The following is a 16,013-nucleotide window of genomic DNA, read 5'->3' as shown; positions in this document are numbered from 1 at the left end:
TTCCTCCCCAACCTTTAAATAGAAGAAAAATGTACTTCAGCGCACTCAAACCCACAATTTCATGCATTGATAACAATGCCGATATTAATTGACCAACCTACTATTATATTTCTCCAACAAAACAACTATTGAAGCAGGAAATTATTTTAGGGTTCACAGATGAATAATAAATATTTTTGAGGATTAAAGTATAAATTTGTTTTTATGCTAATTTATAATTTTTTAAATTTTGAAGAAGTTATAAAACAATTTTACCATTATTAGGATTGTTTAATACTTTAATTCTATCGGTAGCCGCAAAGCAAATGGTATATAGATGCAAAGGTGGAACACCGTTGGAGTAGGAGGGGACTTCGCCACTCCAACATTTTGGAAAATTTTCATTATACCCTTCAACTTTTTTTAAAACTTTAATTAAGCTCCTTCAACATTTCTAGAAATTCTAATAAAGCCTAACAAAAATTTAAAAAATTCTCTTTAATCTTCTCAAAAATTTTGAAAATTTTCATTAAGCCTCTAAAATTTTTAATCAGATCCTTAATTTTCTTTTAAAATCTTTATTTACAACCCTAAAATTTATTAACACGTTCCACCACTAGATAGATAGATGTCTTAACTAAGGGGCATGTCGACCGATCCGAGATGTTCATGGCTTGGTGAGAGGAGGAGGAAGTAATCTAAATGCTACTCAATTTTCTAACTCAATTTGTCCACAGTGTATTTTTAGTAAAAGTACATGAAAGTTCTTGTATTAGAAGTCAAATTGCAACGTATCCCCTTTACTCAAAAAATAGGTAAATTAGTTCCTGTACGTTAAATTAAAAAGCAAATTAATCATTCTGTCAAAATTTCTATTCATTTCTATGACAAATTATTTTATGGACCTTTCCCACCATATCATCCATGGTCCCTTTTCAATTATTTATTGACATTTCAATATTTTTTCCATGTCATTGATACATAATTTTGGTAACTTTTACCCTAAACCCCAAACTTAGAACCCTAAACCCTAAACTTTGAACGTCAGACTTCGAATCTTGAACCCCAAACCTTAAATGATTTGGGTTCAGGGTAAAAAATTACCAAAATTATGCATTAATGACATAGAATAAATGACTGAAATGTCATTGAATAATTGAAAAAAGACCATGGATGATGTGGCGAGAAGGGTACAGAAAATAATTTCTCCGTTGCTATTGTTAAAAACTAGTTCATGTACGCTAGAATGAGGTATCCCATCAGTCATATCTGTTTTTAATAGTAGAAATAGATGTAATTATTAATAAAAAAAAGAGATCAATTTACTCTTTAATTTAACATACAAGGACTAATTTACCAATTTTTTCAATAAATAAAGTAAGATATAATTTGACTCAAAATACATAGACCTCTATGATAGTTTTTATTTTACGCATGGTATTGTTGCTGTCTGGTATAGCTGGTCCTATCTGATTTAGGCATTGTGCAACTAGGTTTTTATTCCTGCCTAAATTGGACTTTATTGATAAAAGAATAAATGAATTGGCCTTTAAAAATGAAATTAAAATTTAATATGAAAAAATTACCCACTTTTCCATGCTGCATTGAATTTCATCGCAAACTTTAACTTCACATTTTCTTTACGTCTACTTTCTGTTGAAAAGACAAATACCTGAATCACCTTTTTTAGGTCGGCAAACAAATATCGAATTATTACAAGATCACATGAAAAATCTATACAGACATTCTCCTTGCTCATCATATTAAAAGCTCCTGCAAATAAGGCCCAAGTCGGGAATATGGTATTGGGGGCCAAATGTCAAGACTTAAATTAAATAATTCATAACTACAATGGACTAAAACTGCAATTTTACCCTTCAGCTAAGGGAGTGAAATACTAACATATGAAAGGTTGGTAGCATATACATTATGAAAACTTAGGTTTCATGATAATTAAAATCCAAGAAATTATTACAAATGGAGCTTTACCCCAAGCATCGACCACCCTTTTTAATAATTAAATACAGCCAATTTCTGCTATTAGTTTCATCACTAGAGAGAAGAGATTATACATGTATTTATTTGATTATTAAAATGTTTTAAAACTATTAAAGCATCCAATCAGGGATGAATCCACTTGGTGCTGAAGTTGTAGTAGCAATGTTTTCATGTGTTAGATCAGCTGGAACATTGTAACTGCAATAAACACACACAAAAAAAAAAGTTGAAAGGGCTAAATAGAAATCTTTTTGTTTATTAGGGGACTAGAAGATAATTTTCCCATTTGAGTGAGGCTAAGGCCCTAAAATGGGAATTTTATCTTTTAATCTTTTTTTTTAAATTTATGAAATTACAAGTTAATACAATGGTAAAACTACACTTATTATTCAATTTTGACTCCCTTAAAACAATTTTCTAACTTTGCTCTTAGATAAAAATCGAATATATATGGGCACATGTTTATGTCTATGTCTTGAATTGGAATAATGGAAAAATTAGGGTTTAGGTTAAGTTACCTAATCTGCATAGAAGTGGTGCATTGTAAAGGCTCAAGAAATCGAGGATGCTGGAGGTTGCATGGAACACTTTGCTCCCCAGTTTCCCATGTTGATCTTAGTGCTGAAGCATTTTCATCCAACTGGGAACATGAATTTCATTTAAGATCAAATGATAATAAGTGAAAAAGACGGTATCCGTATCCAATCCCAACGTGGTACGAAGATATGATCCTTTAAATATATATATATTATATCAAACACACATGATTAAGTGTGCAAGTAACCTTGTATTTACTTTTTCTTAAAATATTTGTTATAATAAACGTGAATAATGATATCAGAACGATCGCAATGTAATAAGAAAGGAAAAATAAGAACACATAGATTTTACGTGAAAAATTCTTATCAGGAAAATCACGGACAAAGGAGTATGTTTGAAAACACGCGATACAAGTGGAATTCGAGTTGTACGGATTCAACTTGTACAACATTCGGGTCACACAACTCTAACAATATTTGTGCTCCATATTTATATAAAATGCATGGATAAATTTGAACATGTGTTGGGCGCATATCTGTATTGGAAACTTGCATCAGAACATTTAAAAATGAGCAGGTTTTTTTACCTTCCTTCTCAGGTTTCTGTTGGTTTCCAGTAGCATTTCTTCCTGTATACAAAGAATACAAGCATGATGATATCTAGAAAACACAAAGTTAATAATACATATACATATACATGTACCTTTCTTTCAAGTTTAGAAAGCTGCTCAACCATACGCTCCATCTGCATTCATTCAAAAAAAGCATAAATGTCAGCATAAGATAAGTACTTTTTTCTCAGCAAAATGTTATTAATAAAATACCACTCAAAGATGAATAATTGTATGGGATTAATCTATAAAAAATGATGTAAAATTAAAATAATCATATTCACCATAGAGAACCCTAATTGAGAGAAAAATACCTTTAATGACCTGATTTTCTTCAAAGAGAAGTCCAACTGATGCTCAAGCTGCTCAAGTTCCTCAGAGCCCAAGTCTCCTAAATCTTCCCCCAGAAAATGTCTACAATATATATATATATATATGTTATATACACACACATATAGATACTATATATATAACTTTGTTTTGCTTTGTGTTACCTTTGTGAATGTTGAAGGACCTGAACTTTTGCTTTGAGCTTCAAATATTCCTGGTAGTTTCGCTGTTTGATGACATGCACCACTTTTAGATTTTGTCAAACTTATATTCATATAACATGATATCCCAGAGTGGTTTAAAAATACGAGAAATTTATCATTTAACCCTTTTAAAATTTATGAAATTAGTGAAATGAGTGGTTGAAACTCAAAAGAATTTATGATTTATCTCTACTCCTAAAGCAATTTTTGGCTTCACCCATGTCTACTGCTTTGACTAAAGTTATATATATATATATATATAGTGAATCACAGGCATGAAATAACCTGTGTCTCAATTTCTGTTTGACCAGGTTCCAATGCTCCATAGGTGCACCTGTTGTACCTCTCTAGTATATCAGCAATGCTGCACGCATAGAAAGAAATTAGTACTTTAATATACTAATTTTATTGTTATTATAAAAATTAAATAAGGAACCATTTGTACATCGACATGGAAAAAAGTAACAATGTTCAGTCACAAATTTTCATGGGTGCTTCTCTAATGGTCACCATTTATTAAATTTTAAAATTATACTTAATTTTATTATTAAAACTTAACTAGTCTTATGGTACACAAATAATAAAAATTAATTTTAATTAAAAATTGAATGAGTAGAAGTAAGAGAGTGTTTATTTTATTTTATTTTTAAAAATTAAATTATTTATTTAACAATAACTCAATCACTTTTCTCTTATAAGTTTATTTCACTTAATTTATGACACTAAAATTATACTTATAATTTAAATTATTGTTAAATTATTAAACAAAATGTAATTATTTCTACTTAATATTAGTTTCCTAAATCTTTACAAAAGTATCTCATTAAACAATCAATTTATTGATTTAATCCCTCATTGCTTGCAAATGATGTGAATATTAGATTCATTAAATGTACATTCTTGGAAACTTATTATTATTTAATTTATAAAGGGTATTATGATAAAAAAATTTAATTTATATATAAGTTGTCCTATCCATGGATGAATGAAACAATGGAGAAAAGGGCCCTAAATAAAAGCACAAATTTGCAGTAAGCTTTTATAGAGAAAGCTGCATATTGATTTATATAAAGACATATAGAAGACAATGTATTAATATGTCATGTACTGTGAATTAATCCATGCATTTTTAAGATAAATTATATACACACACAAAGCAGTATGCATGTCAATTCATCATTAGGTTTAAAAATTGTATTTAATCCAAAATCATTAAAAATAGTGCATAAGTTATAAATTTAAAAAAAAACCATCTATTTTAGGGTTCTTAGAAACTTGGTAAAATAAAATCGAAACACAAAGATCATGAAATTTTGTGGGGGTTTTAAAAGATCTCTTGAAAAGAATCCAGAAGAAAAGCACAGATTCAGATTTTGTAAGGGAAAAAAAAAAAAAAGAGTTACCTGTTAGAACTGGAAAATTCATAGAGTTTACCACGATTAGAGAAAATGATAAGAGCAACCTCAGCATCACAAAGGATGGAAAGTTCATAAGCTTTTTTGAGTAAACCATTTCTTCGTTTTGCAAATGTGACTTGTCGATTTATCTTGTTTTCGATCCTCTTCAACTCCACTTTTCCTCTGCCCATCTGTTTATATATTTTGTCAAAAATAACTAAAAGAAATAAAAGCTTTTATGAAGGAAGGAAGGAAGAAAAACAACCTACGTTATTTTGAGAAACTAGGTTGTTGTTTTTTGTGTTTTGTTTTGTTGTTCTTAGGGTAAGAACTAAGGTGTGTTGCTTTTTTTTTCCTGCTTATGAGTCTGTAAATTCTAGGTGTTAGGTTTTCATTGTTCCTTCAAATAGAAAAGATGAAAAGGAAGTGGGACAAGACAACTACATATGGTTTTTTTCTTTTTTTCTTTTTTAATAATGTATGTGGTTCATAACTCCATATACTCTCTCTATATTTTTATATCGAATATTATTTTTAAATATAAAATAAATAAATTGTAGTCAATAAATTGGGATTCATTGTACATTATCGATTTAAAGACCTACGATATAAGTAAATCTCAAACTTAAATATATAAGACCCAAGACTTCCGTCTTTACCAATTGAGTCAGTGTCGTATTGTATTTTCAAAAGAAAAATCTAAAGCGTGGATATTAGAGATAATGTTATTAAAAAAGATAATCACGAATATAAAATCAATCTTAATTATAAAAAAGTAAATTTAAGGAATTTCTTAAAATTTTGACTAAATGACGTCAACATCAATCTTAATCTTTAATAACATTCCTGACTTTAAGTGTGTTTCTACGTGTCGAAACAACTGTGGAAGCTAAGAACACTGGTTGTGTTTGGACAATTATATTCCCACCTCTATAGGCATACTTTTGGTTTCCAGCTTGAAGGGATAGGGGTTAGAAATGTAAATTTGGGTGAAGAATCAAAGACTTTGGTTCTGAAAATGTTGCGACATGGGGAAGGGATCATCAAATCATGTCATTAGCGTAAATATATAAACTCAAAAGCACAAAAGCAAAGGTAACCGAATGATGTTTGGTATAATGGAATGTTTTTTTATATCATTTTGGTCTAAATTTTAGCTTTTTAATTTGAAATTTATATCTGTTCGATAATGGCGGTAAAATGATCGCAAAGCAATAAGAAAATAAATATAAGAAGACAGATTTTACGTGAAAATTATTTGGGAAAAATATCACTGGCAGAAGAAAAGAAATTCTTTAATGTTGAAAAACAAATGATACAATAGGAGTTTCGACTACATCTATTTAAGAGTTAAAAAACTTTGTTCTAATCAAAATAAAATAGTAGAAGTATAGTTCTATACGGACTTGGGTTACACAATCTCTATCAGTTCTATTGTTGAAGTATAAGTTTGATTAAGATTATAAAGGTGTCTAAAAAAGGTCTAATTTGATTCTTATCCCTTTAATTTATCAATATTAAAAGTTAATCCTCTAGTTTACTTTATTAGAATGTGAAAACGTGATGATTTTTATAATTTTTGCATATAAATTCTGATATATATTGTTTAAAAATTTTCATTTACATAATTAATATGTCATTTCTAGTCTATGTATATAATTTCTCAATTTCATAGATTGCTTAAGGGAATTATAAAATTATAAAATTTTGAGAGGTTAAAGTTTAAAAAATCATATTAAAAGGGCTTAAATTAAATTATTAAAACTTTTGGTGGGTTAAAAATACATTTTTTTCTATTTAACCAATGGCTAAAAAGTTTAAAATAGAATGTTTTAATCTTTTGAATGGGCTAAAAAACAATTTTTCCATTAATAGAAATTAATCAAATTTATAATTTATATTTGACCCACAAAAACAAAAACAAATTCTCTAGCTTCACTTGGAATAATATTTTTAAAGATTGACATATAAATCATCGAGATTTAGGGTGAGTTTGGATGGGCGGTGTGTTTACCTGCGATTAGTGTAAAAACAGCGGTAACGGTGAGATTAGATACTGTAACGTGAGACAAAAAATAAGCTAAACGCACCGCACCGCACCGCACATCTAAACTCACCCTTAACATATAACCAAAATTTCTCCACCTCTGCATTAAATTTAGATCAGCAAGATTCACGAGAGTAGCCTTTTCTTTAGGGTACAAAGATGATAATGCGAGTCACAACATGTGTTTGGTCAATTACCCAAGAAAAAAAATCAAAATCAAAATTACTTTCAAGTCAAATCACATTTAATTTGATATTCAGAGTTAGGTTAATGTATATTATTTTATATAATTTTTAAATCCTTAAATTAAAATATAATACGTTCAAATATGTGGTGTTTACATAAATGAAATTAAAACTTAATCCAAGGGTTTATATATTTAATATATTAACAATATGTAAAAACCTTAAAAATAATTACTATTTAGATTACTGTTTGCAAGTAAAAAAGCAACGTTCTTTCACTGGAAAAACAAAAAGCATCAGTCACGATCAACATGCAGGCATACAGCAAGATAGGGGCACGTGTCGATCTATCATTGTTCACATCTAGGGACAATATAATTGATTTAATTTAACAAAATTATATAAACATAATGTTTTTAATTTCTTTGTTCTAATTTAATTTTTTATGAATGATAAATTTCATTAATTTAAGAAAACAGTTAAATTATTGCGTAACTTTAAGCTCTACAAACAAATTAACTAATGGTGTCTCGAGAAATACAAACTGAAGTATTAGCGAGATTAGTTCTATTGATCGGTTTTCCTCCTAAACGAACCTACACAATCTCTTTAATCTGTACCAAGACTATCTTTTTTGGTATAGCAAATATGTACTCCAAGCAAAGACTTTCCTTTGAGTTTCAACATCGCTTAAGCTAATTTTTGCCTCAAAATTCCCTCAGCCTTATTAGTGGAGCAAACGCGCAAAATTACCTATCACAACTTTCTTGAGAAACTATAATGTTTTCTTGTTTTTTTACCTATATTTATTTTTATTTAAAAAAAGCTTGTAGTTATTTCTAATGGCCAAACAATTTTTATTTCAGATAAAATTAGATTAATATAACATTTGATACTTATACTTAGTTTTAATGTTCAATTTGGTACTTAAGTTTTTTTGTCTTCATTTGATACCTGAGTTTGGCTTCAGTGTTTAGTTTGGTACCTGAGTTTTTTTTTTTTAAATGATACTTGACTTTTTCTTTTATCTCATATAAGTACCCAAGTTTGACTTTAATGTTCGATTTGGCACCTGTCAAATATTTATATTTTTTTGTCTCAATTAAGTACGTATGTTCTTTTACTAGAGCATACATGTTAAATATTTATTGTACCACATGGCCATGATGTTGTTGAATCTAAGTATCAAATTGAACATTAAAGTCAATTTTTTACTAAATTGAATATTAGAACAAAATATAAGTACCAAAATGATATATTAATCTAAAAAATTTATGAACACACAAATTTCTAGATAGAAGGTTGAAATCTTGTTTTAAAGGATAAAAATAAAAAACCAGTGTTAGCACTAGGACATGTCGATTTCACAACCATTAACCTGAATTTGAGGTTTTTTTCATTACAGAACTAGGAATCTAGGACGACAAAGCTCTTTTCGTTTTCCTTTGCTCAACAAAACTCCACTTAATTTTAAAAAGTTATTAAATTGTCAATAAATTATTCAGAAGTTTTTATTTAAATTATTGTATTGTTAAAATTATTATCGTATGGTCTTCTCTATTCGCATCGCCTGCACCAATTAAAAGTTCTCTTTCCCTTTCTCTTATACAGTTCTTTTTTTTTTTGCATGAAATAACTTTGAGCATTGTAAATTTATGAATCAAAATCCAAACGGCTTTCTTCTCTGATCTTTGGCACTGACCGTTAGATTAACTTGGATCTAAGATATATTTTACTACACGTCGATGGCTATTTATCCACTATACCTGTTAGAATTAAGTGACCCAAATCCTTATTTAAATTAAATACTGTGGTAAAATAAAATAAAAGTAAAATCTCTATAGAATTATACTTCTTTTATTTTATTTTAGAATAAGATTTTTTAAACATTATTAAACTCCATCTATTTGATATTATTAGAATAAGGAGTTTCACTCCTATTAGCATAAGGTTTACAAGCCTATAAATAGGCATAGTCTATTGCTCTTGTAATTAATTCGAATTCGACACAGTAAATTTTCTTCTCCTCTGCCCGTGGTTTTTCCCCGAAAGGGTTTTCATGTAAAATTTGTGTGTTTTTTATTTTTCTATTTCTTTTTCTTTGCGATATATTGTCATTACCGACATTATATTTTTGTTAAATTGGTATCCGAGCTTCCGGGTTGTTCATCTCAAATCACGGTAATGACGTCTTTGAAGTACGAAATTTCGCTGTTGGATCGCAACACCAGATTTGCGTTGTGGCAAATAAAGATGCAGGCAATTCTTGCACAGATGGACTTTGAGGAAGCCCTGCTAGGGGTAGATAAGATGCATTCAACATTGACGGAGGAAGAGAAAAAACGAAAGGATCAAAAGGCGTTAACACAGTTACATCTACATTTGTCTAACGAAATTTTACAGGATGTGATGAAGGAGAAAACCGCCGCTGGATTATGGAAGAGGTTGGAACAAATATGTATGTCGAAAACTCTAACTAGCAAGCTGCATATGAAGCAGCGTCTTTATGCTCATCGTTTGGAGGAAGGTGCATATGTGCACGAACACTTAACAGTGTTTAAAGAAATTCTCTCAAACTTGGAGGCCATGGAGGTTCAGTATGATAATGAAGATCTAGGGTTGATTCTACTTTGTTCATTGCCCCCGTCTTATTCAACCTTTAAAGATACGATTGTATATAGTCGCGAGTCTCTCACAGTTGATGAGGTTTATGATTCTTTAACCTCGTATGATAAGATGAAGCATCTTGTGGTTAAAACCGACTCTCGGGGAGAGGGTCTTATTGTTCGTGGGAGACAAGATCTAAATGTTGATGTTAATCGTGGAAGGACACATGAACGGAATCCTCGCAGTAAATCTAAGGGTAGATCGAAGTTTTTAAACGAGGTAAAACTTGTAACTTCTGTAAGAAGAAAGGGCACATTAAATCTGAGTGCTATAAGCTACAGAATAAGATAAAAAGGAGGCTGCGAATCAAAATGAAAAACAACTAGAAAATTCCAGTAAAGCTGATGTTGTAGAAGACTACAGCGATGGTGAACTTCTAGTCGCTTCTGTCAATAATTCTAAAACGAGCAAGAAGTGGATCCTTGATTCGGGTTGCACCTTCCACATGAGTCTCAATCGGGATTAGTTTACAACTTACGAAACGGAGTCTGAATGTATTGTTTTGATTGGAAATAATGCTTCATGTAGGATTGAAGGTGTTGGAACAATTAGAGTTACGATGTTTGATGGAGTCGTTAGAACACTTAGTGACGTACGACATGTTCCAGAATTAAAGAAAAATTTAATTTTGTTGAGTACTCTTGATTTAAAAGGGTATAAATACACAGCTAAAAGTGGGGTTTTAAAGATTTCCAAAGGTTCACTCATTGTGATAAAAGGGCAGAGAAAGACTACCAAGTTATATGTTTTGCAGGGTTCTACTGTTACTGGTGATGCAGTTGTCTTATCCTCTTCCTTGTCAGATGATGATATTACTAAACTTTGGCATATGCGCCTAGGGCATATGAGTGAGAATGGTATGGCAGAATTGAGCAAAAGAGGACTTCTTGATGGGCAAGGAATTTGCAAACTGAAGTTCTGTGAGCACTGCCTTTTTGGGAAGCAAAAGAGAGTTCGATTCACCAGAGGAATCCATAACACGAAGGGAACGTTACAGTATATTCATTCTGATCTGTAGGGGCCATCCAGAGTGCCTTCGAGAGGTGGCGCTAATTATATGTTAACTTTTATTGATGATTTTTCCAGAAAAGTGTGGGCGTTTTTCCTGAAGCAGAAAAGCGATGTGTTTTCCGCATTTAAGTCTTGGAAAATCATGATTGAAAAACAGATGGGAAAGCAAATAAAATACCTCCGCACAGACAATAGCTTAGAGTTCTGTTCTGATGAATTTAATAAACTGTGCAAGTCAGAAGGGATCGTGAGACACTTGATAGTTCGTCATACTCCACAGCAAAACGGCGTTGCAGAACGAATGAACAGGACGATCATGGAGAAGGTTCGATGCATGTTGTCAAATGCCAACTTATCAAAGTCATTTTGGGCCGAAGCAGCCTTTACTGCATGTTTTTTGATCAACCGATCTCCATCCGTTGCCATTGAGAAAAAGACTCCACAAGAGGTATGGTCTAGTAATCCTACGTATGCTAATGTTGATTATGGAAAATTGGAACCGAGATATATTAAATGTGTTTTTCTTGGTTATAAAGCTAGTGTAAAAGGGTATAAGTTATGGTGTCCTGAAAATAGAAAAGTTGTGATTAGCAGAGATGTTGTTTTTGATGAAACTGCTGTACTACCTAACTTGTCTCTTAAAGACTATTCCAATAAAGAAAATCAAAAGCAAGTGGAGCATCAGATTAATCTAGAATCTACAACAGAGTCGACTACTAAAGCCAGTAAAAATATTCAAAATAGAGTTGATTCTTCACCACAATACTCGATTGCCAAAAATAGAACTAGAAGAGAAATTAAACCTCCAAATAAGTATGCCGAGGCTGATCTAGTTGATTATGTTTTAAATGTGGCTGAAGATATATATGCAAACCAAGAGCCATCTAATTATTCTGAGGCGATTAGTTGTGAAGACTCAGAAAAGTGGATGTTAGCTGTACAAGAGGAGATGGAATCACTACACAAAAATAAAACATAGGATCTTGTGAAACTTCCTAAAGGTAAAAAGGTTGTTCGTAGTAAATGGGTGTTTAAGAAGAAAGAAGGGACTCCAAGATTTGAAGAACCCAGATATAAAGCAAGGCTTGTTGCAAAGGGTTACAGTTAAATTCCAGGAGTGGACTTCACAGATGTGTTCTCTCCAGTTGTGAAGCATAGTTCAATTTGAGCTTTGCTTGGTATTGTGGCCATGCATGATTTGGAGCTTGAGCAGTTAGATGTTAAAACTGCATTTTTGCATGGAGAACTTGAGGAAGATATTTATATGCAACAACCAGAGGGTTTTACAGTCTCAGATAAAGAGGACTATGTTTGCTTACTGAAAAAGTCCCTTTACGGTTTGAAACAACCACCAAGACAATTGTATAAGAGGTTTGATTCCTTTATGACTTCTCATGATTTTAAAAGAAGTAGCTTTAATAGTTGTGTTTACTTTAAGAAAAACAGTGATGGTTCTTTTGTGTATCTACTCCTTTATGTTGATGACATGTTGATAGCAGCGAAAGATAAATTGGAGATAAGAAAGGTCAAAGCCTAACTAAATGAAGAATTTGATATGAAAGACTTGGGACCAGCAAAGAAGATACTTGGTATGGAGATTCTTAGAGATAGAAAAGAAAGTAAATTGTACCTAAGTCAGAAGGGGTACATTGAGAAAGTTCTTTATAGATTCAATATGCAGAATGCTAAGCCTGTTAGTACTCATTTAGCAGCCCATTTTAGACTTTTATCGACTTTGTCTCCACAATCAGATGATGAGATTGAGCACATGTCACATGTTCTATACTCTAGTGCAGTAGGATCTCTCATGTATGCCATGGTTTGTTAACGTCCAGATTTATCATATGCAGTTAGTGCAGTTAGCAGATACATGGCGAATCCCGGTAAAGAACTTTGGAAAGCAGTTCAGTGGGTTTTAAGATACTTACGAGGTACTACCGATGTTTGCTTACAGTTTGGAAGAACTAGAGATGGAGTCATTGGGTATGTTGATACTGATTTTGCTGGAGACCTCGATAGAAAAAGATCTCTCACAGGTTATGTCTTTACAATCGGAGGTTGTGCAATCAGTTGGAAAGCCACTTTGCAAACTACAGTCGATTTATTTACCACTGAAGCTGAGTACATGGCGATTACCAAGGCTTGTAAGGAAGCTATTTGGTTGAAGAGACTCTTTAGTGAACTCAATGAAGACCTTCAAATCAATACAGTATTTTGTGACAGTCAGAGTGCCATCTTCCTTACAAAAGATCAAATGTTTCATGAGAGAACAAAACACATTAATGTTCGGTATCATTTTGTTCGTGATATTATTGCTCGTGGTGATATTGTTGTGAGCAAAATTAGTACTCATGAAAATCCTGCAGTATGATGACTAAGTCACTTCCTATAACTAAGTTTGAGCACTGCTTAGACTTGGTTGGTGTTCATTGTTGAAAATAAACCCTTAAGGGGTTTTATGGAAGAGGTAGAGAAACTTGTTCGTTGAGAGTTCGCGATGAAGAACTTGTTCATTAAGAATTCGTGTCAAGGTGGAGATTGTTAGAATTAAGTGACCCAAATCCTTATTTAAATTAAATTTGTGGTAAAATAAAATAAAAGTAAAATCCCTATAGAATTATACTTGTTTTATTTTATTTTAGAATAAGGTTTTTAAACCTTATTAAACTCCATCTATTTGATATTATTAGAATAAGGAGTTTCACTCCTATTAGAATAAGGTTTACAAGCCTATAAATAGGCACAGTCTACTCCTCTTGTAATTAATTCGAATTCGACATAGTGAATTTTCTTCTCCTCTGCCCGTGGGTTTTTCCCGAAAGGGTTTCCACGTAAAATATATATGTTTTTTATTTTTCTATTTCTTTTTCTTTGCGATATATTGTCATTACCGACATTATATTTTTGTCAATACCGATTATCGAATTATCACTTAGATCTCACTGTTTGAACTTTAAAAAATAAAAATAAAAATAAAAACTTAACAGCCTAGTGACTTAAATAAAAACTTTCAAATAGTTTAGTGACCATTTTGTAGCTTTTTGTAGTTGCGTGACCAAGACATAAACTTACTAATAGTTTAGTGATATTGAGTGTGGTTTAGCATGATATTTAAATGATACTTTAATAATATTAAAAGGGTTAATTTACTATTTGATACTTAAATTTGCTTTTAATATTTAATTTGGTACTTGAGTACTTACCTTCAATATTCAATTTGGTATTGATTTTTTTGTTTTGATTAAATACCTATGTTCTTTTTACTAGAGCACGATTATGTAAAATATTTATTGATCCACATGATACCGTTTGGTCCGGATACCAAATTAGACTTTAAAGCTAAATTTGAGTATATATAGTATTAAAATAATTTTATATGTATCGAAAATGTTAACTATAATAGTAAGATACATTATATTCTCGGTAAAAATAATTTTAAACCTTAAAATGACAATATTAAAAAAAACAACTACAAACTCGTGAAACATATATTTAAAAATAAAAATCGGTGTGTTCCTCATAGTCAATTGGTCGCATATTGAAACATAACTCATAAACCAAACCATTGAATTATTGTATTAAAATATCTTGTCAAGCCGTAAACTTTGACGATATTTGATATTTAATTTTGTACTTAAAATTTAAAAATTAAATGTTTGTATTTTTATTTAATAATTAAAATCGTTAGTACTTTTTTATTAAATAATATTTTGTGGCATATGAAATTAAATTTTGGATTCAATATTGGTGTTAGTCTTAAAGGGCAATAATAAGTCCTTTCCTAGCATTGTCCTTTATGTTACCCACATGTTTCGAAAGGAAGGGGACAATAGTGGGAAGTGATTTAGAATGTCAAAAAGAGAAGAAAAAGGAATTGATACATGGAACAAAGGTGTTTGTGAGTTGGATGGTCTGTTGGATCTACTCGATTTATTTTATTCTTAAAAAATAATATATTAAGGTTAGGCCAAACTCGGGATTGCATATATATGTCTTGATTTTACGTATGAATATGAATTTTAATTTGATACATTAATTTGAATCGAGTAGTTATGTAAGTAAAACTTTAATTTAATTAAATTCTATATATTTAAAATTAAAATCCATGCATGCAATTATATAAAATAAACTTCACGTATTATATTACATATTAAATAAAAAATTTATGTATAGTTTTAATATTTATTCTTATATTTATATATAACCAACGGATGAATCGAGTTAGGCGAAATAATAATGAAAGAAATTATTAATATTTGAATACTTTATAATTAGATTTAAATTAAGAGAAATATGTTTAGTAAAGATCGAGAAAAATTCCAATTGTAGATTAGAAATAACAAGATGTAGGGAAATGGCATTACTACAAATGACATAGCAATGTTCCGACAAGTAGACTTTCAGACAGTCCTAATATTAGCTTAGATTAGTAATTTAGTACCTTGTCTAAGCATAAAACACAAATATTTGGTCATTTGTGGGGTCTTTTATTGGGCCTTTTGGCTCTCTCAACTGCAACAACTTGGGTGGGTCTTTCATTTCAATTGAATTTTTAAAAATTTTGATGTACCCTTGAGTTCGATTTTAACATAAAGTCTTTTTGGATGGACGGTGGATTTCAGCGCAGTGCAGTGCAATTCGTTTAATTTTTTTTGTTTTATGTTATAGTTTTTAATTTTATTGCTGTAGTAATTAATTTCATCGTCACCGCTATTTTTACCTTAATCGGAAATAAACGCATCGCCTATCTAAAGAGACCCTTACTAAATATCAATTGGTAAACAGGTAAAGCCAAATTTTATTTTAAAAGAGGTTAGAACTATATTATAAATTTTTGGAGGAGTTAAAATACAATTTTATCAATAATTTTATAAATTTTGAAGAGATTTAACTAAAATTTTACCATTTTTGAGGAACATGTAAAGTCAAAAAAATCATTTTAGGGCCAAATTTTATCATAGTAATAGTTTTAAAATATCTGTCTTTACATTCGTCTTTGAGACTAAATCCTTTTTATCATTGACCTCGCCGTTACTCGTAAGAGTA

The 16,013-nt window shown here is 30.6% G+C and overlaps 1 protein-coding gene across 2 annotated transcripts; it reads right to left on the bottom strand.

The window, feature by feature from the left end:
* Positions 1 to 1,782: 1,782 nt before the first annotated feature.
* LOC105779850 (MADS-box protein 04g005320) lies at positions 1,783 to 5,496 on the bottom strand. 2 transcript variants are annotated; one of them, XM_012603802.2, is made up of 9 exons: positions 5,323 to 5,496; positions 5,064 to 5,248; positions 3,946 to 4,024; positions 3,622 to 3,683; positions 3,442 to 3,541; positions 3,220 to 3,261; positions 3,104 to 3,145; positions 2,496 to 2,617; positions 1,783 to 2,175 (listed from the first exon to the last, which is right to left on the bottom strand). In XM_012603802.2, the coding sequence occupies exons 2-9, from the start codon at positions 5,246 to 5,248 to the stop codon at positions 2,088 to 2,090; spliced, it is 720 nt and encodes a 239-aa protein (XP_012459256.1). In that variant the 5' UTR covers positions 5,323 to 5,496; the 3' UTR covers positions 1,783 to 2,087. The 2 variants fall into 2 exon arrangements, with proteins under 2 accessions (XP_012459256.1, XP_052484981.1); XM_052629021.1 differs by having other exon boundaries at positions 5,327 to 5,496.
* Between the last annotated feature and the right edge of the window lie 10,517 nt (positions 5,497 to 16,013).

The sequence above is a fragment of the Gossypium raimondii genome, chromosome 4, assembly GCF_025698545.1.
Source record: "Gossypium raimondii isolate GPD5lz chromosome 4, ASM2569854v1, whole genome shotgun sequence".
Lineage (NCBI taxonomy): Eukaryota > Viridiplantae > Streptophyta > Magnoliopsida > Malvales > Malvaceae > Gossypium > Gossypium raimondii.
The sequence above is the reverse complement of the archived record's forward strand: the minus strand, read 5'-3'. Positions and strand labels throughout refer to the sequence as shown.

Excerpts from the sequence above, each read along its gene's own strand:
- LOC105779850 (XM_012603802.2), bottom strand. The coding sequence starts at position 5,248 with ATGGGCAGAGGAAAAGTGGAGTTGAAGAGGATCGAAAACAAGATAAAT. Across the intron at positions 3,684-3,945 it reads AAACAGAAATTGAGACACAG|CGAAACTACCAGGAATATTT; the intron begins GTTATTTCATGC and ends GTCATCAAACAG. Across the intron at positions 2,176-2,495 it reads ACCACTTCTATGCAGATTAG|TTACAATGTTCCAGCTGATC; the intron begins GTAACTTAACCT and ends TGTTTATTGCAG.